This window comes from Taurulus bubalis, assembly GCF_910589615.1.
Source record: "Taurulus bubalis genome assembly, chromosome: 8".
Classification (NCBI taxonomy): Eukaryota; Metazoa; Chordata; class Actinopteri; order Perciformes; family Cottidae; genus Taurulus; species Taurulus bubalis.
This window is the reverse complement of record NC_136596.1, coordinates 9,777,945-9,803,283: the sequence shown is the minus strand read 5'-3', so window position 1 is coordinate 9,803,283 and position 25,339 is coordinate 9,777,945. Positions and strand designations below refer to the sequence as shown.

General features: G+C 41.4%; 1 protein-coding gene across 4 annotated transcripts in view; it reads right to left on the bottom strand.

The window, feature by feature from the left end:
- The window catches only part of ank1a (ankyrin 1, erythrocytic a), a gene marked incomplete at its 5' end in the record, with an annotated part of 76,985 nt that extends 58,716 nt beyond the window's left edge, over positions 1–18,269 (bottom strand). For all 4 annotated transcript variants that reach the window (XM_079221961.1, XM_079221962.1, XM_079221963.1 and 1 more), the window contains one exon: positions 18,144–18,269. In XM_079221961.1, coding sequence (XP_079078087.1) covers positions 18,144–18,269 — 126 coding nt within the window. The remainder of the gene's footprint in view (positions 1–18,143) is intronic.
- Between the last annotated feature and the right edge of the window lie 7,070 nt (positions 18,270–25,339).

The following is a 25,339-nucleotide window of genomic DNA, read 5'->3' as shown; positions in this document are numbered from 1 at the left end:
TCAGATGCCTGCTCTGTCATGCTCGGTGTTATTAATCAATGTCAAACTGATCCTTCTGCCTGTGATGCCGGACATGTGTTCTCACACTGGTACTCTTAAGTGCTGACAAAGGTGTCCTTCAGATTTGTGCACCCAAAAAAAAGTATCTGTATTTCCAGTGGTCATCTCGTGTACTCGGAACACGTGACACGCAGTCGGTGACTGACAGTCAGAGAGAGAAAGAGAGAACATTTTCTTGCTCCTTTGAATGTTACCCACAACATTTACATTTTATTTGAAACCCAAATTAAAGTGTAAGACTGGTGATAAAACAAAAATCCAAACCTATAAGTATTTCCTGACACACAAAGGCCTGATATATGTATCTTAACTCTTCTGTACCTTCACTGTTGTTCAAAGATACATCAGTAAGCCACACAGTTGCACTGGGTTACATATACCTTTGTTGCAATGAACATGAGCACTATTCTTCATTCCGAGCCGATTAACCATCTTGTAGCAGCATATGTGCATTAATCCACAGTTTAAAATAGTCCCCAACAAATCCACTTTTTATTCCTATGAGTCATGTTTACTAAAAGCTACACTTCGCAGCTTTTTCAGTAAATGATTTTTTAATGAAAGTTTATGTTTACGACCTGCATTTAGATTACCTTTAGTAGGAACAAATGGGCTTGGGGCTGAGAACCATATACATTAAAATACAGACTAATACAATGTTAATTTAGGTCTTTTCAGGGGGTTTATTAAAAATGACAAAATATACAATATTGCAATCCTTTAAGAGTTATTGGCAAATTCCCATGATATGCATAAAACTGTTGCACTGCAAACAGAAACAGATCAAAAGCATATGAATGTGAATTTGTGGGTTTTCTCCACGTGTCCAGAGACAAGAACTGTGAGATAATTCAGAAGAAGTGTGTTGTAATTCAAACTCCATCTATGTTTTTCAATCCCTCAGTTAGAAGTGAATGGTAATTATTTTGACGGAGCAAAAGTGGTCCCATTTGGATTCGCATTTGGCAGCATGTTTAACTGCTACTGTGACCTATCAAACCTGTATCGCTGAAAAGCTGAGCCGTTTAGAGCGAGATGGAAAAAAAATGAATAAGAGGCTGAATTGATCTTACACATGACATGTGACCTTTCACATGAATTTAGTCGTCTTCATGAATATGAACATGCTCACTGGCTGCAAGCCAACAACAGCCTGGCCATAATGCGGTGTCCTGGAGCAGTATTACATCACACAGATCGAAATATGACACTGTTCTCACATAACGATCATACCGGGAAGAATAATACAATGTGTGGTTTTGTACTGTGAGGAAAATATTGATATGTAAAAAGTATTTCTGTAGCATACTATTTAAGAAAGTGGGCCTGCAGATCCTCCACCTCCTCCTTCTGTATTTGAAACTTACATAAGTCTACAATGAAAATGTGCAAGGTCGACACAGGATTGTAGGAGTGAACTCCATCTCTTTTGATAAACTGCAGCAGCAGTGCCATGTGTGGAGCTACATATAAACGCACATCATAGATCACCCTAAGAAATCCAATTTATTCAGAATACCGCTACAACAGTTGGTTTGGTCATGAAAATGAATTACTTTTGCAGGTCATAACTGCCGGTGTGCATCTCAAGAGCAGGAGGATAGAGCTCACCTCTACTGCCATTAAATCATTCATGACCCTGCAGTGCTGTGGAACACACAGCGCCAAACCTGCCTCCACCAATCTGTGTCTCTGCACTGACAGGACAGTACACACACACACACACGCACACACACACACACACACACACACACACACACACACACACACACACACACACACACACACACACACACCCTTCATAATTAAATACACTTGTCACGTTCACATTACACTTGTTTACAGTACTGTTATCTGTTTTTCTGTGCACTTTATTTTAATTTTATATTCTATTGTAAATGCAATTGTACATTTAATTTGTTCCTATCTTGCACTGTGTTTATTGTCTAATTAATGCACCACCAGCCATGACAAATTCCTTGTATGTGAAACATATACTTGGCAATAAACGGTTCTGACACACACACACAATTGAAAATGCTCATCAGGGCACACACGTTCAGCCTCATGTCCACATTCATGAGCTCTGCAGAAGGTACCGCTGGTTACCAATCCTTGGCCGAGGGGGTTCCCTCAGACAGTGTGCTCCCTCTCCTGTCAAGTTGTCCTTGCATGACCAACATGTTCCTGCACTTATTAAGAGCAAATGAACCTTCAAATCCCTCTCCATCCTCAAATAGCTGCTTCATGCCTTTGTTGAATTTTGTCCTTAAACAAGCAGCAGCCAGCTTGGGAATCTGGGGACTTTCACTGCGATGTATACGACTGCATTCTCTCTCTCTCAGAGAGGAGGATGTCCCCACTTCTAATTCTCTACAAGCTCTTTTAAGAGCTGGCTTTGGGTACATCCCCCACATTGTTTAAGCATTCCCATGTAAGTTACCCAGCTGTTTAAAGGGCCAACCCTAAATCCATCAAGTTAAAAAAACTACAGGTCGGTCTCACTACTACCCTTCCTATTCAAGGTTCTAGAAAGTGCAGTGTTTAACCTAGTCTCAGGCTTCGTCTCTCACTAAATAATCTCCTTGATCCAAACCAGTCTTGTTTCAGGAGCTTTCAGTGCACTGAAACTGTCAATGAAAGAAAGCATGCGGTCAGCGAGAAGCGATGCCCAGTCATCTGTCCTCATTTTGCTGGACCTGTCGGCAGTCTTTCACACAGTAAACCACTCAAATCCTCCAGTCCACCTGGTCAGAACTAGGCATCTCTGGTATAGCATTACTGTGAACAAATTAGTACATCATTTTGGACAAAAGTGTACGCATAACAAATAAATGTACTTAATAAAATCCTTTGTTGTAATATACTCTGCTGATGCGGTTATTTATAGGAGCCACCAAAGTGATGTATGCAGAGAGGCTGGAGGGTGGGTTTATGAGGCAGGGGCAATACCTTACATGACCATATGACAATATGGATCATATATCTACTCACACTGATCTAAGATTAAGAATAATATTAGATCAATAGCATTAATAGCTTTTAAAGAGTAATTTACTAAATATACGGTTTCATTGCGTTTCTTGGGAAAATTCTATGAATCTTTAACCTCTTGAATTCTTCTTGAATTCCTTCTCTCTGTCGATCAAGCCCATGACTGAACAAGCGCAGAAATCCTTAATGAATAATTGATGACTCTGCATAACAGTATTGCAGAACAGCGTTGAATTGCTGCACTGGATCAGAAGGAGAGGCGGGTGTGAACACAGCTTGTATGTGTACTGCACGCTCGACTGGTATCTGGGGCAATGTGCAACCCTGTATGTGTTGCATGAAGACAGTCTGTGTTTGATGGCTCAACACAATCCAAAAGACTCCTTGTGGCAGTGCAGTGACATGTCCTTCACACCTACTGTTGACTCTCGTCAGGACATGGGTGTGTCTTGTGGATGATCATTGAACCAACGGTCAGCCTACTGATTGCATTGTGCTGTGCTGTCAACCTTCTCAGATGCTGACCGAGTCAGGGGGAAGTCGAATGTAAATAAGATCTGACCCAGCTCCGACCAGCAGAGGGAGCCAATTCCAGCTCATCCTTCATCTGTCCTCTGTTATCAGTCCATCTATAAGAACTAAAATACACTAAACCTGATATTCCATATCCCATCTTTGACACAATTTCAGTTTTAAAATTCAAAACAGAGTAAATGTCTTGTCATGTTTTTTTCAAACTATTTCTCATTAATCTTCCTATTTATAGAAACAGACATCTGGATGACAGTGCTGAACCATACATTGGGTGAGAACCAAGAAATGCACAGCCACACAGAATATACTGAAATGTAAAAAGAACGTCACACCTCGTTTCATTTTGCATCCGAATCAGTTCCAGTTTGCACATTCAGGTGAAGAAGGCAGTGATGCCACATGCAACTTGGTGAGAACAAATCTACATTTTTGTATTTAAAAAAATCTTAAACTACTCTGAGTAGAAAACAGCTAGAGCGTTTTACCTTGATGTAAGTTAATGTATTTGACAAACTTTACAGTAAACAAGGATTCTCTGTCTGGAATATAACTTAAACAGCTGAAAGAGAAAGACTACAGAGTACATGCTTGTTGATGTGTAAGCAGACAACTCAAAGTGAGAAACACAACAACGCCTAGCCTTATTCTGAAATGAAAACTGTTGACAACATATATTTTCACTCAACAGAATGGCTCGTTGGAGCCATATTTTTATATTCAAGCATACTCCTCTGCTCAATAGCAAGATATTCTGAGCACATTACATAACAACAGAGGCTGAAGTTCAATGATACTACAAGTGTGAAAAGTTTTTTTTTTCTCAAAACATGGTGGAAATACCGAAATCTACAATTAAATGAAAACAAAATCCATTTTAGATTTCTAGAAATAGATTTAAATGTAGCTAATAAGTTCAAACTCTTAGGAGAAAGTAAACATTAAGCATACAATGTGTTACATTTTATTTATGACCAGGTTATGAAGATGATTCAAAGACTTGAATATAAAAAAAATGCTAAATGGGGTGGGGAATTCTTTTTAGAGTTTGTGTTGAAGTGGATTCAGTTCCATTGATTCAGCATAAAGCAAGAATGCAAGAACGACTAGAATGGAGTGACAGTGGGGAATGTGTGGAAAAAGAATGATGAATGATGGAAAACAGCAATTGGCTCAAAAAAGTTGCTTTATGATGACCTTCAGCCTCCTGACCAAGGACAGACATAAGAGATGACGAAAACAAGGTGGTGTACTACTGTCCTTTTAAATTGTATTAGTTATTCCTCTGGCAGCATTAACACTTCTCAGGCTATAACACATTATTATTTTCATTATACATTTTTCTCCCCACTATTTTCTTGATTGACCTTTTAATTATTGCAAATATCAGTAACAAGCTCTCATGGGTGATGTCTTCAAATATCTTGTTTTGTTCAAATACCATCAACATACTGGCAGCGCCACAAGAGGAACACACACTCAGGATCACAGAGCACTGCATTTAAAAATGGTCACAAAGCGGAATTGCTACCTGCGCTCAAAAGCAAGTAAACAAACTACAAACCATGCTCTCCAGTGACGGGAGAGCTCAGGGAATGATTTCTTTCTTCTTCTTCTTTTTCATTGAACTTTTTTCTTTTTTTTAGCACCAAACTTCATGGCTTTTTATTTCATTCTCAGATAAGTTTACTGTTTAAGTGCACTGACGTTAATGCCAAACTGTAAAATATCCTTCCACCATTAGATATCTTTGTCAGAGTGTGTCAGTGGTTTTATATATAAAAAACACAATGTAATTGGACAATGTATAAATATCAGATTTTTTCAAACTCCCTAATATCAGTATCGGCCCTTAAAATCCAGCGTCAGCTGGGCTGTGTACCACGGACTCGTATCCTTAAGTTCATGTATAGTCAACCCCAGTGGCGGCCCGTGGATTGTCTACCTGCACTTCAGTGGATCAGCTGTTTAACAGAAGTGTAGACTTTCAGCTTTAATTCATTGAATAAAATAAAACTACAACCATTTTTACCCATTCCCCCATATTTTCAGAGGCTCAAAAGTAATTGGATAATTGTCTTACAAATGGTTTGATGGACAGGTGTGGCCTGTTTCCTCGTTATTTAATGACAAATTAAGCTGATAAAAAGGCCTGGAGATGAATGTTGAATTTGCATGTGGTATCTGGTCTCTCTCAGCACGAGGACCAGAAAGGTGTCGATGCAAGTGAAGAAGGCCATTAAAAGGCTGACGAACTACACAAACCTATCAGGCAGATAGCAGAAACATGAGGACTGAACAAATCAACGGTTTGGTACATTCCTAAAAATAAGGAATGTACTGGCAAGCTCTGCATTACCAAAAGGCCTGGAGGACCATGGAAGACATGCAAAGTAGACGTAGCAGAATTCTTTCCTTGGTGAAGAAAACCCCTTCACAACATGAATACTGAGGTCAAGAATACTCTGGTGGAGGGATGCGAGTCTTTGTTAAAGTCTAAAATCAAGAGATGCCTTTATGACTCTAAATATAGAAGGTTTACAACAAGGTGCAAACCCCTGGAACACTGAAGAACAGGACAGCCAGATTAGACTTTGCCAGAAAACATATGAAGGAGCCTGATCAGTTTTAGATGCATTAAAGGCCTAACAATGCTCCTCAAGGGAGAACACTTTTTGGTGATGACTATGGGTGTAAGACTTCAGGCAAACATTGGCTGCAAAGTATTAAAAATAATCATTATATTCACTATTATGTAAGTTTGTCCAATTACTTTACTTAAAATAAAGCTGAAAGTCTACGCTTCAACCACATATTGACTGCTTTATTTTAAATCCATTGCAGTCGTGTAAATAAGCAACATTAGAAATATTGTGTCATAGTCCAAAATACTTATGGTCCTGACTGTATATGGACACATGTGTACACACACACACACACACACACACACACACACACACACACACACACACACACACACACACACGTTCCAGCAATGTGTAGGCAATTAAAAGTCTGTGCCCAAGGCAAAGCTGGGGCCAAAGTCAGTGCTCTATGCTCTCACAAACATGTTCTCCTTTACCAGCAGACTTTACTGTCCTGCAGCGCCTCAAGCTCCGCTATATATTCTCCTTCACTTAGACTCTGCAATGGAGGCAGCGGGGGAAAGGGTAAATAAGTGAGCACAGGAGCGAGGGAAAGCGGTGGCGGAAGTGCTGTTCCATGAAGAGGCTACAAACAGAGCCGAGGAAAAAGAGATGAGGGCATAGTATAGTGAATGCAGCCAAATGCAGCGTAATCAGGATCCAACTCCAGCAATCAATACAAATTAATAATTTACCTAAAAAGACATGCTAGATTATCTTCCTGACTGTCAGTCTCTCCATGTACCTCTGATCAAACTGGGTTGGAAAAGACAAAAGCACAGAGGACGATGTGCTCAACGGTGGTGACCTGTTCTATATGGTAAAGATAGATTAAATATGGATGTACGTAAGAGCATATACTGTTAAAGTGTAAGCTACATTAAAAGGACATACTGTCTGAGGGAGATATGTGTAGTAGTAGCAGTGGTGGAAGAGAGGGACAAGAAAACGAGAGAATACAAGAGATAATGTCAGCATTCATATAGTGATTGGGAAGTCCTCTGTATAAACACTAGGTGGTGATATCCAACTTTCTCACAGAGCAGCTGACACCGTGCTGACTAAGGGCTGGCTGACAGTGGATGTGCGTTTGCCAAGTCTATATACATGTGTGCTTACATGTGATGGTGTGCGGGGTGCGGTTGACCTTGTAAAGCTGCTGCATACACGCACATTCTCCTTCATCACGAGCAAAAACCGCTAAAGTCCCCACGGACCAACCCCCTCCCGCCTCTGCGAACCAACAAACTGAATTAATATGGCGGAGGAAAATCCAACTAAAACATTATCTGAACAAATGTCTGTTCACTACATCAAAGGATTTATAAACGAGTGTGGTGGAAGTTGATTATTCCACACCAACACAGCACTCTTTTCTTTTCCTGCCTACCATAAACGATAGAATGTCGTAACAGTAAAAATGACTGGCGCTCCATCCCCTCCACATCTCTCTCTGTTGCTCACTTAATCCATCTTGTTTCTCTCTCTAAATGTGAGATCCATAGTGCTTAATGTGAAATCAGAGGCTGAGATTGAAGAGAGGGAGGTGTTAAGAATCAAAAGCATGGTCTTGCAGCATTGCAATGTGCCGCAAGTAACTGCGGCAGAGAAAGAGAGAGGGAGAGAGTGAGAGAGGGATAGAGGGAGAGAGAGAGAGAGAGAGAGGGGAGAGAGGGATAGAGAGGGAGAGAGAGAGAGAGAGAGAGAGAGAGAGAGAGGGGGGAGAGAGGGAGAGAGGGAGAGAGAGGGAGAGAGAGAGAGAGTTGTAGTCTATATTAAAGCAGGAGAATTGATTATGGGAGGGATGGAGGAATGTACTGTAGGAGGGAGGGAAGGAGAAAGGGAAAGGGAACGGGGAGGGAGAGGGGGAGGGCACATGGCTCTGCAAATCTCTGGGGTCAGCCAATTAGAGGCTGGGTGACACAACCATCCTGCCAGCTAGTAAATCCTGCGCCACAAGACAGCCCACGTGCCTTTGTTCAATGAACGTGTGGCCTGTCACACGAACACACACACAGATAAAAATGTGAAGAAGGGAGATTGGAGATAGTTAAACATTGGACAGGTAAGCACTTGAGGGGCTAGGGTTGCTTGCTTTAACAGCAAGTGCGTCTAAGAGATTGATTAACTTATATCATTCAATCGTCATTGGAATGACTGACACGCATCATGACCAGATTGACCTCATATCCCAGCTGACGAGACAGCTGCCCACGCAGACCTGATCCTGTGGGATTCAATAGCGTTTCTGAATGCAGCACCAAAGCTCATTGAGTTATTGAAGTGCCAGAGTAAAAGGAAAGCGCCTCTTGACTGTCACGTTACTCTGCTTTTTTTCTTCTTAATAATCAAGTGATTAGTTACCAGTTAGTGAGTGTCGTGCTCCTGAAACTGATATCCCTGAAGCTAAAGTACGGAGGCTCTATTGATTTACATCATGGTGTGTTCAGGCTCTATTCAGTAAAAATGTGTATTCAGTGAAGGTAAATTCGAATTTATCATGATGTGTTCAATTGTAATCTTGTAAAATGTAGTTTTTGGTGAGAAACTAAACTTAAATTCAGTTGTTTGACAGAAAAGTTTTCACAATAATATACAATAGATATCAGAGGGAATTATGAATTGTATATACTCTTTAATGCTGCTACTCTGGACAATCCACAAATAGCTTTTGTTTGAAACTATACATTCTACCAAAGAAATATTTCGTACGGGACAAATATTTTACAAGGCCGTCTTTGGAAACTATTGGAACTGAGAAAATGGAAATTGAACATCTATGTTTCCATGACAACTAGGAAATTCCATCTGCTGAGGAAAATCGTGTGATATGATCAAAAGCTCCAGAACAGCTAATGACTGGACCTTGCGCTGAGATTATTTTCCAAGGTCAAGAATTAAATCTCTAATCTCAAATCCTGATTTGGGAGAACCAAACCATTAATATGCAGGCAAAACTTTGTCATGAGTAAGGAACAATGTACGTCATTAATTTGAATGGCTAACAGCATATCTGGCAAAGGTAACAAAATATTCAATAAAATATTTGTTAGATTTAGAGGTTAAAGGGAGACTTTGTCAACTTTCAACCGGCTTTAATGAATGAATGAATGAACGAGGGCTCTGTTGTGTTCTGTGTATCTAAATGTCATTGGCTTCCTCCTGGAGAGCGCAGCATCACTGTGCATGCTGGGTGGGATGAGGAACAGGATCAAATCAAAGTGACACCACCTCTGCCACCGGGGGATTTAGATGAAGGGGTTGACAAATGACTAAGCTTTTAATAACAGGTCCATGATGCTACGACACTACGATGACATTTGACACGAGAATTAGATGACTAAAGAAATCTGCACTCCACTAAGTAAGATTTGTCATCAGGGAGCAGAGAGTGAAAGTCCAAGGCCCCAACCAATGCAAAAGTCTTGGTCGCGTAATGTCATCATCCGTTACCCAAAAGGACAGCTATAGTCATAAAAACTGAACCTGAATCCCTTCCCTAAAAGCCTTACTAAGCTGCTGTCACATATATATATATATACTGTATTTCAAGATGCCACTTTGGCCTATGCAGGTCTATTTCAGTAAAGAAATTCAGACTCCAAGCATGAACTCGATCTTCTCCTTCCCATTGCATTAAATGAATCAGGCGTTGTCTATTGTCCACACTCAGAGAACTGTGAATTACAGCGGGGAAGCTGTGCAGCTGTAATGACCTACTGCACTGCTGGGTTTACAATTAAATTATTCCTTTTCTCAGTGGGTGACAGGAAAAAAAGGAATCATCATATCAATCAGGTAAATAACACCCGTCATTCAATACATCGGAAAATGGTGCAGAGTCACCCTTGGTCACCTACACTTCACTGATATGTCACTTTTTGCTTTCACTCTCCACTTCTAGGTTATACCTCTGGGCCATATTCCTTCAGTCTAAGCGCTCGTCTTTGCAACAAAAACCCACGCACAATCACTTGCACAAAAGGTTCTTCACACACAAGTAGTCTGACACTGGGAAGCTCGTTTTCAACACAAAAACACATGCAAACTAGCAGAATACAATTTCTAAAATATAGATCTCTGGGTTGTGCCACTTAAGATGTTAAGACTGAGTCTTTAGCTGCACACAACAGTGGGCTGAATTATATCAGCATGCTCTCAAAGCTAACATACGAATGCTAACCATGTATAATGTTAAACATGTCCAATTGCAGCTGAGGCTGTTGGGAATGAGATTAGTTGTTTCCAGGAATTTGGTGATGAACCAAAAAACTCGACTAATTTAAATTCTGACCAGATGGTGGGTCAGGGTGTCGCCAAATGTCTTCGATTCATCCTGAGAGGAACATAACTGTCTGAGCAAAATGTCTTGGCAATACATACAATATTTGTTGAGATAATTCACAAAAAGATATCTCAACCTCGCGGTGGTGCTAGATGACGGGATCATCAATAACAGTGGGATACATCCTCTGGAGAACATGGACGCTTGTAGAATTTTCTTACGACAATCCATCAAATAGTTGTTTGGATTGTCTGGTCCAAAGTGCTGGTCCGACCAATAGGCCGCAAAAACAGCAAACGTATCTACAAACACAAATAATTTATAGTAACCTACTTATTTATTCTCTAATCTTCATTCTGTGTGCTGATGCATGAATAAAAGGAACCACAGTGACGAAATCATAAGGTCTGTAAAGGTGGATGACGATAGAAAAATACAACAAATTGCACAGAATACTGACTGTTGTCAGATATATGCTATAGTTGATTAAAGCCCAACACACAGGACAAATACAATATTTCTATCCAGAGCAAAACTGAGTAGATCAATACAAGAAGAGGTTGCCCATTGCAGAGGCTCCTAGTTATTGCACATATACGTCCATGAGATGCTGCAGAGGCTGAGGATATCAAGGCAGGACTCCGAGTACCTGAACATCAAACTACAGTAAGCTCCCTATCCCACCTCTTGTCCTTTCCTCTTTCTTCTGTCAGAATCCAGAAGGCGATTAAAGGGAAAAGGCTCAGGTTGGGTAACGGACACCAAAAGCTTTCCTTTTCTTTTCTTTTTTACAACAACCTGTCCAGCAATGACCGATCAAATTCCTCTAAGATAATTTAGCATAATTTATTTTCTTTCTCCCTCTCTCACTCTGTCTCTCCTTTTATTTTGGTAAGGATTTATTTCAATAACCCTGATCTCTAAATTCTGGTTTCAGAGAGTTACGTAACAGCTGCGATATTAGAATAACAACAAGACAGATTAGCGCAATAGGCCAAGGAGAGGGATAGAAAGGAGAATGAAGGGAGGGAGGAAGGGAGGGAGGCACAGGGAGAAATCTAAGAAAGGCACTTATAATATGACACTTTATTTCACGTGCTGTCTCACAAATGAATAGATTTGACTGTGCAGTGGGAGGATGAACACTGTCATTGGTAATATTTTCAAACCTGTTGTTGGGAGACTAGTGCTTTGATGAAAGCATTGCAGTCCTATATATACACACGTCAGTTCAGTTCATTTACAATGATCAGCTGGGAAACACATCAATAAATGCTCTCGTATATTGCAGGCTTTTTAGTTTTTTAATTACAGAGACAAAAAGACAAAAAAAGTGAATGCTGATGCTTGTGACTTCAGGTTTAAAAAGAAAAAATCAAGCAGGCGTTTTGGGGAAGCCCAATCTGGCAGAGAGGGAGTGCCTGCTGGATGCTTGATGTTATTTTGCTCTTGTTTACTTCCTCATTTTTTGTATTTAAAAAAAGATTGGGAAGGGACTTTGGAGCAGGGTAGTCCTCTCATCTCTCTAATCAAACAAAACTGATTGGATGTGGTATCTACTTTGGATTCACTCCGTCTAGCTATTCATACATAAATACCTGCTACCGCCCTGGTAAAGGGAGGAGAGGTGGGGGTGGGCGAATTGTCCTCACGTGTGCCTTTCGGCCCTGCTTTAATTAGAGGAGAGCAGGCTACAGCTCCCGGCCAACCTGCCCCAGCAGCACTTATTGTCGAGCCAGGAGCTGGACTCACTGAGACTCATTCCCAGGCTCCATCAACATGAGTGAGTGCTTCAGCCAGGCCTGCTGAGTCATCTGTCTAAGGGTTTCCACAGAGCCACCTGAGCCGCAGCCACACACACACAAACACCCATTATTGTCTTAATGACTTCTTAACATAATCTTAATTTAATACTAATCTTAAATCCAAGACTAGGGCTGGGCCATATCAGGATAATATATCATCGAAATATGACATAAGTGTTGTCTTTTCCTGGTTTTAAAGTCTTCGTAAAAGTTAAGTGATTACATTTTCTGTACTTACCAGCTTGTTCTATTAATTTACTTTACACAAACTCAATATATTATCCACGTTACTGATGATTATCTATCAAAAATCTCCTCTTATGGAAATGTTTAGTGAAAGCAACAATGGTCAACCTTACAATATCGTTAGAGGTATTATAATATTGCGATATTGGATTTTCTCCATTTTGCCCAGACCTACCAAATATCTGTGTTGAAATCCAATAAAACGCAGTTATACAGCAACCGGAAACTGGCAATGCAGAGGACTGAAAGTAAATATATCCATTTTCTCTTTTGTAATTATTATTATCATATTTTGTCCAATATGTTGCCCCTAATTCAAGAAGACTCAATGAATATGCAAGTGTATTGGACACATTCCTTCTCTCTAGGGTGGAAATAGGGTGGAACAGCAGGACTGGCTCTTTCTGGCTCGACCAGCACCTCACTGATTAACTTATATCTTGTTTGTTTAATCTGTACAGAAAACAAAGTGTAAAAACGACAAGTGGCTGGTTTTTTGGCGGGAGCAGTGGCTTCCTCAATCCTGGTACTCACTGTGAGGTTGCTAGGCAACCGCTAGTGACTCCAGGTAGTTATTGGGGCCAAGAAATCGCCTGCAGCTCGAGTGGTATTGACCTCTCATGACAGCGAAGAAGGGAAGACGCATATTACCCAATATTTCAAAACATTCCTATAGTTTTTAAATAGAAAAATAAACATAATTTGTATTGATAATAAAATGATAATTAGTTGCAGCCCTGAATGGGAGGACCAGCCAATATCCCTTTCATTACTAAGAGGTGAAGTAAAAGGCCACTGTTTATGAGCCTGAAACAGATATTGACTGAATCCAAGTTTCAGATTAGAGACAAATATCCACACCCATAAAAAACGATTTACATGTTGTAGCAGCAGATAATGAATTTGATTACCATCTGCCAATGGTTTGACCTAAAGAATGTTTCATTTAAAAGTCATAACTTTGATCTCAGTACCTAAAGGCACAGGTAAGCACACAGGCAGGCAGGCAGGTGCTAGAGCTGCCTATGATGGGCTTAGTCACTGCTGCAGCACCCATAATCCACTGCACCAAACCTGGACACACACTAAAACACATCCATAAACACAGCACCAACACCTGTCGGTCTCAGACATCGGCATATTAACCTGAAGGCTCTGCTTCCAGTTCAGGCAGGGAAGGTGAGCGATTTTGGAGGGCAGACAGAGACGAGGCTGGAATGCAGATCCACTGCTGCCACCTTTGTTTTATATGAAGATGGAGATAGCACTTTCACTGTTGCCATGTTAGCTGCACAGTCCTGCACCATGGCTACTGTTAAGAGAACCTGAGAGTCTATGCGGCTGAGTTTTACCATTAAGATGCCCGATGGGCCGCAGCCAGCTGCAGCCAACACCTCTGAGTGCCAGATTTGATAAAGCAACAAAGGAGTCATAGTGCATCTGACCAGACTTATTGTATTGATGAGTCTAAGTACCAGCGCCACTAAGTGGTCAGTCCTTGGCTGCCATGATGCTTTCTCTGCACTTCACTGCCTTGCAAGTAACATACAAGCTTGACTTAACAGAAATGGGAAGTGCACATGAAAGATGACCTTTGAGATACATCAAACAGACTCATTATACCATTAAGTGTTTGTCTAATTGTTCACATTTGATGGTTCCAACTTCTTAAATGTGAGAATTTGCTTCTTTTTTTGGGGACTGAAATTCCTGAAAAAACACCTGACATCACCTTGGGCTCTGTAGGAAATGGAATTATTATTTTTAAAAGAAAATAATTGTTAGATTATAACAAATCATTGTTACACTTTTTTTCCTAAGAAGCAGCTTTCTTCAGCGTGCCACACTTTTTAAACTTGCTGGCAGAAAAAAAACTGCAGTTTTATATACTATACTATAAAAATGGCAAGAATTCACTGGTTCAAGCCTTTTACTGTTTTTTTTTGTCTTCAATGATGTAAACTAAATAAACAGCTTTTTGGACAACATTAGTCATTTAAAAAATGGCCGATTGATTGATAATGAAATTCATTGTTGGTTGCAGCCCAAATCCCAACAAGAGCAACAGTAGTATTTGCATGTAAAGAGATTTACACAATCCCATGTCAAAACATTAAAACGCACTGAAACTCAAAACTAAAACATGGCAAATGACATCTGAGATAAATTCATACTATTGCATACAAAAATACTGCTCATATAAAGTATATCCTGAATGGGAATATTTAATTTGTTAAACACCCTCTGGGTCATTATAAATCCAACTGAAAGAATTGTATGGCTCATACTGTAGCGCACATGACAAATCAAGTGTGTTGTTTTGTTAAGACTTTGTAATTGGATGTCAAATAATACTGTATTACTCATTTTTAAATTGTACTTACGCTGTTTTGTAACTTGCACAAATGTCTATTTTGTGTTCACAATTTGTGTCTTTCTACATTAGTATTGAAACAGTGATCAAACATAATGCAAGTATTGAAAAAGGTTTTATTCACCAACTACCAAAATTGAGCAGCCAATATGCTAAGAGTGCAAATCTTCCGTCAGTTTAGAAAATAAATACCAGGTGTATATTTCCTATGACTTTGGAATAATCCTGAATCTTGTAAATATTTAATCAGCCGAAAAGGAAAATTGCACTAGATACATTTCTGTATGTCATGCAAATATGAGACAAACAATACAAACACAGCAAAGCACGAGTTCATACTTCAGGCCATCCTGGCCAGCTAGACCACTTCACACTGAAGCCGCTTTTGATGTGGACACAGACCTACATATAGAATTAGGTGAAAGTAGGTGCCGACCAGGACAATAGGGCTTTGTTCACATCCTGACAAAGCTCATTTTTCAAGAGGAGCAAACGCATCAATAAAAGTAATTTGAGGACAGCGTTAGCCACTGCTCAGTAACTGACCTGTGCTGTATAATACCATCGTGAAGCCAATTAAAATGGCACTTTCATCCTTTGATGATGAATTGTTAGCTTTAAGACTCTGGACATTAATCAGTGGACACAGATTTGTTTCCCCACCAGGATGGAAATAATCATGGAAAACACCAAAATATATCAGACACAAAAAGCACACAAGACGGTAAGCGAATCAAAAGATGCTAAATTAAAATGATCACGAGAAAACAAGTTGACTCTAAAAGCCCAGCGAGCAGCCCCTAGAGGCCATAAGACCAACTGGACCAAAAAAGAATGAACCAAGGAGGATCAGAAGGGAAATGTCACGGCACCATGTCACATGATATTGAATAGGTATAAAAAAATGCACAGTAAAATCTGTCCCGCACATGCTGAAAGGCTCACTAGCTGCCATTTGATCATAAAACATGAAGACGAATGATGACTTTCACTGTCATCATTCTAGGGTGTCATAGTAGCCTACTTTATGGGTGAGAAAAACAATTCTGCAATTATTGAAAAGATATTTAATGAAAGACCATCAACAAATGCTTTCTATTTGAGAAAGGTGTATGTATCAACCACCATCCATTCGAATGAACACAAAAAGCACAGCCACAATAAGTTGAAATAATTGGTCACGTAAGTAAAGCTCAATAAAAAAAGCTACCAGTAATTTCTTCGTATACTTACTCACAATAAATTGTGAAATTATACATGAAAAGTGTGCAGGATAAATGGTTGAACAGCGTTCGGGTAAGGAAGGAAAATTAAGTTTGCATAAAAAAAGCCTGGTTTGTGTGTGTGAGTGTTAGTATGTGTGAGCAAAATGTATAAGGTGGTTGAATAAAAAATAAAAAAACGTGTCACATGTCACAGAGAAAAATGTTGACCTTGCTTGCTCCGCGAGGATAGGGACACTCCCGAGGTGCAGGTCGATACACAAGACAGCTGATGGAACAAATACCGAAAAACAGCGGTCGAATGGCAAAGAAAGAAAACAACCAAGTGTGACTGGTTCGGTAACCACCATGCAATATAGGGAAACTTCTGAATTACAGACTGTACAATTTGACTACGTAGCTGCAGGCATCAGAGAGGAAACAAAGAGGGCACTGGAGAGAAAGAGAGAGAATTCCCCCAGTGTTAACATCTGCCCCAGAAACCAGGAATGGCTGTAAGCTGGTGTTAAAAAAAAGGAAGCGAGGTTGGGAGGGGGAGCTGGGGGGGAGTCAGGAAGCTTATTTGAAAGACTTAAGCTGCATCGTTACGCAAGTGATATGCGATCCTCTGAAACCATACACTTTCAGTCAAAGTTGGGATGCATTAGTACCCCCGCCAGAAATCTTATACTGTTAGAGCAGCAGGCTTTCCCTTCTCGAATCTCATCTCGCCAGACGTGAACATACTGCACTCACACACATGCATAAAACGCAGCCACACAAGCATCTCTGCATCGACTTTCACACTCCTGGTCTTTATCGCAAAACGTTGATAAGATCAGACAATCAAGAGAGGTTAGAGGTGGAGATAATGGCGAAACCGTACAGTAGCTCAAGTCAGTCATCGACAGACAGAGAGGTGGCATGTGTGTGCGCCTGTGATGAAACGATTGCGTCCGACTCTTCTACAAAAAAAAAACAGAGGACATCTACTCCAGTCCCATCACCTTTCCCTCCCTTCTTTCTTGCACAACAAACAAAAAACGTCAATCCCAACACCAGCCTTTCAGCCCTGCCTCCCCTCTCTGTGAAAGTGGAAGCTGTACTGTGTGTCTGTCCATAACACTGTCTCTACTGCATCAGCATCAGATTGGTTTACAGCCAGCCTGGCACGGTGCAGCCTCGCAGGGTGGCTGGACTCGCACTCGGTTGCTGAGGACCAATTTCCCCACCAATACACAACAGCACAATCTGCGGATGACTCATTATCATGAATGAGTTTGAGAGAATTCCAACGAGAGGCCAGAGGAATAAAGTTGAGTCTGCAGCTTGCCGATATGTCCCTGCAGGCAGTGACTGGCGGAGCAGAGATTTATTGTTTACGAGTCCTGCCAGTCACTTCAGCTCTGCCTGGGACTTCTCAGTCAGATGCAAGTCTGCAGGTATTGCTCTGCAGTAATTAAAATGACATATAGAGGAAAAGCTAAAAAAAGAGTACAGACTGTTTGCGGAAATTGGCACGCTCACTGTCCTCGTGAATAATTAGTGATGGAGTGAAATTTTGCTCACTGACACCATACCGCAGTGTGAAAACAACGAAAGAGAGGAGAGAGAGAGAGAGGACGAGAAAGAGATGTGAAGAGGGACAGAGACACAGTGAGAGGTAGAGTACACTGCCCTATCAGACGGCTGAGACAGGACAGTCAATAAAGCAGGTATAAAGCAGTCAAGGGGAGAAGGAACGCATGCGGTGTGTTGTACCGTTTCCCCAAGTCTGTATGCACAGGACATACATGTGTGCCAGGGAGACTGTGTGTACACACATTAGAAACACACTCGAGACTGAGTTTCCATGTGTGCCCCGGCACCCCTGACCACAGCTTAGCATGACAGAGAAAGAAAGGGGGTGGGGGGGGCTTCCAACCTTCCTGCCCCCCTCTCCAGCCACCCCAACCCCATCAACCCACCCCTGACTACCCCACCTGAGAATAGTCCCAGTACCTTGCGCTTTTTATCCCGTGAGCGACTCCTCTTTTTGACTCTCTCCTCCTCCTTTTCTTTGCGCTCCTGCTCTAGCTGGGCTTCTAAATCCTTGTTCTTGCGGAGATGTTTGGCGGCTTGTGCCATGGCGTTGGTAGTGGAGGTCCGGGCGGCGTTGCCGTGTCCAGATCCTAAGTCGGTGGTGTGCGGGGCGACAGCGCTGGGACTTCTACCTGGTGCCGGCCAACACTAGCGCTGCCGCTGCTGCTCTGTGTTCCTCTATGGCCCTGCAGTCTGCGACCGTGCTCACCCTCTGCCTCCTCCTCCTCCTCCTCTTCAGCAGTGCAGTCACACACACATCGGCAGTCCTCAGCCGTCTGCTGTGGGATGCTACTGCAACGCTGCTCTCTCTCTCTCCCTCTCTTCCTCTCTCAATTGCTCACGTACACTTCCCTCCTTCAATTTTTCTGCTGCCTTCCTATCTGCTCTCCCTCTTTCTCTGCGCAGAATAAAATGGTAAATAACATTGAACAAACAGGTTTTCTTTCCGTTTCACTTGTTTTCATTCTCTGCATCTCTCTTCCCTTCACTGCTTTTACATTCTGTCAAACTGCTTCCAACCCCCCTCCAACAAATTCAAGAGGGGATGAACTGACAGTCAGTTGAGGAATAGCCTGAGCTGAGCAGCTTTGAATCAAAGTCAGCTCTCCTTCCTTGCATTGATTTTGTTTCCTTTTCCTGTATTTAATTTCTCAGTATCTAACGGTCCTGCTGTGTGTCCATCTGTGGAGGATCGCTAGGCTGCACAGGGAACCCGTCATCACCACAATAACTCGCACACAGAGACCAGAGGAAATAAAGAAATAATCTAAAACATGCATGAGGGGAAAAAGAACCTGCCTCTTACTCGTGTACTCTACCCTCTTACACCCCCCCCCCCCCCCCCCACCCCTCTTACACCCCCCCCCCCCCCCCCCCCCATCCACCCCCCGCTCCCTTCTCCCCCTCTACTGTTTAGGCGCTGCCGCAGACAGGATTGGTACCCGTGCAAAGATGTTGGTGCAGTGTGCTGGTGCTAGAGTGAGGCTGTGAGCGATAAAAGGCTATTTCCACATCACCCCCTGAACATCTATTTTAAAGAGTGATACAGTAACATTCAAAAGCTTTGCTTCATTGACTTCTTTTTCTGGCTTCCTACATTCATGTTATCCTCTTTCCCTGATCCTGTTGTAGTTGTTCATACAATTAAAAGACAATGGGTGGTGTACATATGTGTATTATAGTATAAGTGGCATGCGTGTCTAGTGCACATGTACAATGCATGTGTGGATATGTGCGCAGTGAGAAAGAGGTGCATAGGGAGAGAGGAGCTGATGGAGCCGGCACCTGTTTACTGGTATTGCTCTGCCTCTCTCCTTCTCTCGCTCCCTCCCTCTCCATCTCTCCCCCCCTCTCCCCTCCTCCCTGCAATGCTGCTGACGCAGGCAAAAAATATCGTTTAACATCTCTCTTTGCCCAGCTCACTATACATCACATGTACAGTTTACACTGATACAGTAGACACTCACAGTCCACACGTATCTCTCACACACACACACACACACACACACACACACACACACACACACACACACACACACACACACACACACACACACACACACACACACACACACAGCTGGTGAATGATGGTTATTAGAGTATTCTGTAGACACATCTTAATTTCTGGCTCATTTATTCTCTCATCCATTAGTCATTTTAGAGAATAACATCGGACAATGTACCTAAACAAGTAGGATGTTATCACTATATCCTATCTTCATTTGTTTCCCATTTTAACAGCTAATTATCAGGTCTTTTCTGACAAGTTAACAGTTGAATGACTCAGATCTAGAGCTTGAATGAAAAGTGCTCTTAAGAAAATTAAATCACAGTATTTCTTGGCTGTGCGTATTATTTAAGAGAAAAGTATGTTGACAAGACAAGGATTATTCCCAGCTTTTCGAGCCATTCCTGGTGCATTTCACTCATTATCTGCTTGTGCTTACTGTCCATATCTCTGTACTTTCCCTGTGTTTTTCCTCTGCTTTCCTGCCAAGGCTTCCCCTAATCTGATAGCAGCTCTCACTCTCTCTCACTCTCTATACTGCAGCATACTAATGAATAGGACGGTGATATTGCCTTCTGTCTGCAATGCTACTACACAAATCACTTGCTCATGTGGCCCAGCTATGACACAAACAAACACAAATACTGACGGGCTGACAGCTCTGTGGCAAGAGATCCTTCACAATATCGAACTCCTGGGAATGTGCCGAAATGAATCAGCAGCTGTACCGACTGCACTGGTAATAAGGAGGTTTTTGCTTAGCCAACTAAATTGGTCTTGTTATGCTCTACTCTTGCTCAGCTAATGGAGGGACATATTTACAGTGGATTTTTAACACAGCCAGTGGGACCACTTAGGTATAGTAGCTGGATCATCTGAGGCTGAACCTGGAGAGACCCAGTGGAGAAGCCGGCATTCCACACACATCAACCACTGACAAGCAACATGGTTGCTGCTTTGACAGAAGGCCCATTTTAAACACCTTTTTCAATTTATTTCTGATGCTGCGTTATTCGGCTACCGACCTTTAAACCTGAGTTTCATTGGATCCAGCGTCAAGGACGTGTTTTCAAAGTACACACTGATTGCAACTGCTTTATCGTGTACATCGATGATGTAACTTATCATGTTAATGGTGTTCCAAAATACTGCTCCATACTGAAATGTAATGGAAACCAACGGCTAATAAATGTATCTAAAAAACGTAGGTTTTGCCTTGGAAAAAGGATGGAAGTAATATAACCCGAACATCAGCTTCAACAACCAATGACATCAAACCAGTAGTTAAAGTTTTCAAAAACACGGACAATTCCCAGACTGGACAACGCTGTGTTAGGGAGCTGCCAATCACAAGCAGTCCTAAAGCATAGCCTGCTTTATCGTCTATTTTTCCCTAATATGGGACCATATTTACTGAATGAACATCATACTATATTGAAGAAGACTTGAAAGTCGTGATTAAGACCATAAACCTATGTTTACAATATTTACTGAGGTAATAAATCAAGTGAAAAGTTGGGTCCTTTTCTCATAGACTTCCATACAATCTGACTTATTTTTGCAACCAGAGGAGTCGAGTTGTGAGCATCGTTCATTTATGAAACCATGACATTGCCAACATTAGAGATCCGATTGTAAACAAATGTGTCCACAAATTACTAATGAAATCCCATGATCATGTTTGTGGTGATTTTCTTAACGTGCACTAATGTATTAAGAAAATATTTTCAGACACATTTTGCTGAAACATGCTAAAATACTGAAATGGACTGTAAAACCCCATATACGCCTATTTGTGTGTTTCCGAGTGCTCCCAGTGTACATGAACTGTCCCTGGGGTGGTCCTGCCTGCAACACAAAAGGGACAGGTTGTGTGGACCTGGGGGGGAGAAAGAAACACACAGCTACTGCCTGGCTTCTCTTCAGTGTGACGGCCAGCACCCGCCAGCATGTTAGCCGCTCCAGTGCTCCTCAAAAAACAGTGACGGGATACGACAGAGCCACACACACATGCAAACTCACCGCAGTGAAAGGAGCCTATTCAACACATGGAAGCATGCTGTGTGTCACTTCACTATCGAATCCAGACCCTCTGGATAGAAACACAGACATGTAATAGTTCAAGAGCCACAGCAAAATACTTTGTGAAATCAACTCCCGAAGAGCTAATGGACACACTGGTGGTTATATGGGTCCACGCAGTCAGACTTATGTTTGCAGCACTCAGTGTTATTTAACACCTTACAGGGCTTGTTTTACCAATACATGGAGACATGTATTGTCACTTTACACCCCAAGCGTAAACATGTACTGAATATGTTTGCATCTAGCACCAAGAGTCTGACTTTAATAAATCATTCTGAAGGCCATTTTCTTTTCGCAAATACTGTAACTAAAAGGGTTCATTTATCACATTTAAGATACAATATTTTGGCTCTCCTAAAAATGCTATGGGCACATTTACATATATAAATATATAAAATCACAATGAGCAATATGAATGGGAAAGAACTAAGGCACACTGTATCAGCCACCATCTGAAAAATATGCACTTTGTAAATGAAAAGGTTCATAAATCTGCAGTGTCAGCTTGTTCCTTCCCTTCTCCATCTAATATCATGACAATGTTCAATCTAAAGTGTATCAACAACAACGCAGTACCTACCAAAAGTATCTTCTTTCAGAGGACACTGGTATTTCACTCTCTTGCTGATGACAAGGCCTTTCCTAAATCCCCCAGCTTGCTGAGAAAATATCTTTTTTGCATGTTGACATTTAGCAATCTTGCCATCATCTCACGTCTATCCACATAACTGAGACTAAAATAGTTTTTTTGGTCAATGTTCAGTGTGTTTTTAATGATGATGTTCCCCAATGAAAAGCTATGAAAAACTTAAATGAGGTTAACTGGCTGCTCACATAAGCATTTTCCCAAAGTTCATGAACTCCAGTTCATCAAAGGCAGCTAAGGAGTTGGATCTCCGGCATGGGATGAGAAGTGTGTCCTCAACAATGTAGTAAGTGTCGGTCCTGCTCTGTATTCTGCCTACAGCGAGGAGGTACAGCTGCTGACCCTCTCTTCCCCTAAATGCAGCAGCAAAGCACAGCATATCCCAATGTGACAGTAATGAGACCATTATATAGGAACAAAGCTAACTATTTTTGCTACAGAGGTTTGTGTTGCTACAGAGGTTTGTGTAGCAAGTTTGTCCACTGTGTCAGTGGGGCTTATTTGGACTCTTCTGCGTCAAGCTAGTGAACAGTTGAACAGATAGTGAAGCAGAAGCAGGAAGAACATATCACTATCCTAGTCTGACAGGTAATACAGAAAACAAAGTAATAAGAAACATCAGTGTCAATCAGCACCCATGAACATTTAACTCATCCATGTATTATTTTTGGTTTTAGTGTCATCATATGGGAGCTTTTTAGCTGCTGTCACAAGAGGACAGACATCAGCTAATGTAGTTAAGTTTATTGCCTCTTCAATGACCAAAGCCTTGCAGGATGTGTCCCACCTTTCAAGCATCTTTGAGAATATTACGCACCAATTATCGTCTGCATGTCTAAAGCTGGTCTTCACCTGCCAGGCTAGAAATCCGGTACCCTTTTTAACATCTGTGATACTTCAATTAAAAAGCACAAATGTGAACCAGCACATCAGTGTGCAGAAAGTTGCCCTATAGTCATATAAATGATCATTGTCTGTTTGAGAGCAGCCAACACAATTTTGTTAGTTGATGGCAACATTTTTATTAAGTTAATTAATTACAAGTAATTAACACTATGGCTTAACAATATTTTCAGCTGAGAGAATAAAATATTTCCCCTCCTGAAAGCAAAGCCTCAAAATCTGGTAGCAGTGCTAGTTGTTAGCCAAGACAGCCAATCATTAAAAAGACCTAAAAAGACCTGAAAAGACCATAATAAACACTCAACAACTCCAATCAACTGCTTCAGAAAATAAACTTTTCCTCCTTTTGAGAAACATCGTCCAGGAAAGGGTCCGACGGAGAAGAGGGACCCATGCCTGGAGTTCTGCAGCGAGACCCTTCTTCTTTGACGCCAACCAGCTCAGAGATGCACTCTACACCCAAACAATAACATCATGTTGAGCACATTTGCTGTAAAATTCACTGACATGTCTCAGCTGGATACTGGAACTGCAGCAGTTTACTGGAAGCAGATAACAAGTTCCCTTGTCTTGAAATAGCACATTCTGCTGGTTGAGTGTGTGTTAACACTGTAGTAGAGTACACAGGCCTTGAACTGAACTTTCTAGCCAGTCATTCTCGCCGGTAAATGTCAGTTTTGCACAAATTTATACCCACACCAGAGGTAAAACTCTTGGGACAATAATCTCATTTCCTCCTCTAATAAAGTCACCTCATCAGGGACAGGTCACATGGACGCAAAGGTCTGGGGAATATTTCTCAAAAAAATCCTTCATTAAATCAGTGTAGTCGTAATGACAGGAAGCTATAATGCCTCTTATTGCTATGCATATTAACACATCAGCCGCAGCAGTGGCTGGTGTACAGATACAGCAGATGCTGCTGGTTTTCACTATGCCGCTCATGTTCAATCCACCTCAATATTAGAGCGTCTCTAGTGCGTTTGCTGGCAGAGGTCCACAGCCTACAGTGAGATACGGTATTCTGCAGGCCATGGCCATCCTCTGCACCATCAACTGTGGCTTATAGAGTTATTTTAACAGCAGCCGTGTTAGTCACTATCAGCCAAAATGAGATGATGGGATGAACTAAAAACTCTTTGTATTTGTGCTACTAGAGTATGGATGAACACTGTGGGCTATTTTGTGATTTCAAGTGGATCAACGGATCATATTACTGCCCTTTTAACCACGTGAAACGGATTATGGTTGGTCGTCACCAAAGATCAATTGGAGAAACATTAAACAGGGATGAATAGAGGTCAGGCAGCGCCCTCTATTGATTATTAGAGGGTACTGCGACAAAAAGAGAGCGAGGACTATTTGCTGCATGAGTGTACAGTCAAACATGAAGGTTCTTGGTATTACCATGCTGTTCAAATTGGTTCAAATAAGAGCTTCTAATCAGATACAACAACAAACATCAGGGATATCTTACAGGTGAAAATTACAAGACTAATCGGACAAATACAACAAGTGCTGTATTAATACTGATTACACAATGGATCACACTGCCCCCCACAGGCTCATCTTGCAGTACTGCTAGTGGCTGTAGACACACAGCAGAGCTCAGCACTGCACTGCAGCACATAGCCAAGGAAGAGCAACGCCACAGGACTGCACAGCTCTGGGCTGCTCCGATTAGAGAACACATTGTTCAGATATAATCACGTGTCAAATGAGCAAGATCAAACTAAATTCATGTGAACATGAGTGCTGAAATTTGTATTTAGTGCTGACATTGTGTACACAAACCGTTTTTATAAGCAATTAATCATGCAAGCTATTTATGAAGCAACAATGGCAAACGTTCCCCGGTTCCATTTAGTCAAATGTATGGATTTGTGACTGATGGTTCATATCAGTATACATAGAAAAATATGAGGTTTTGGGCAATCAAACATTAAATAAAACTATAAAATTCAGCAAGAAATT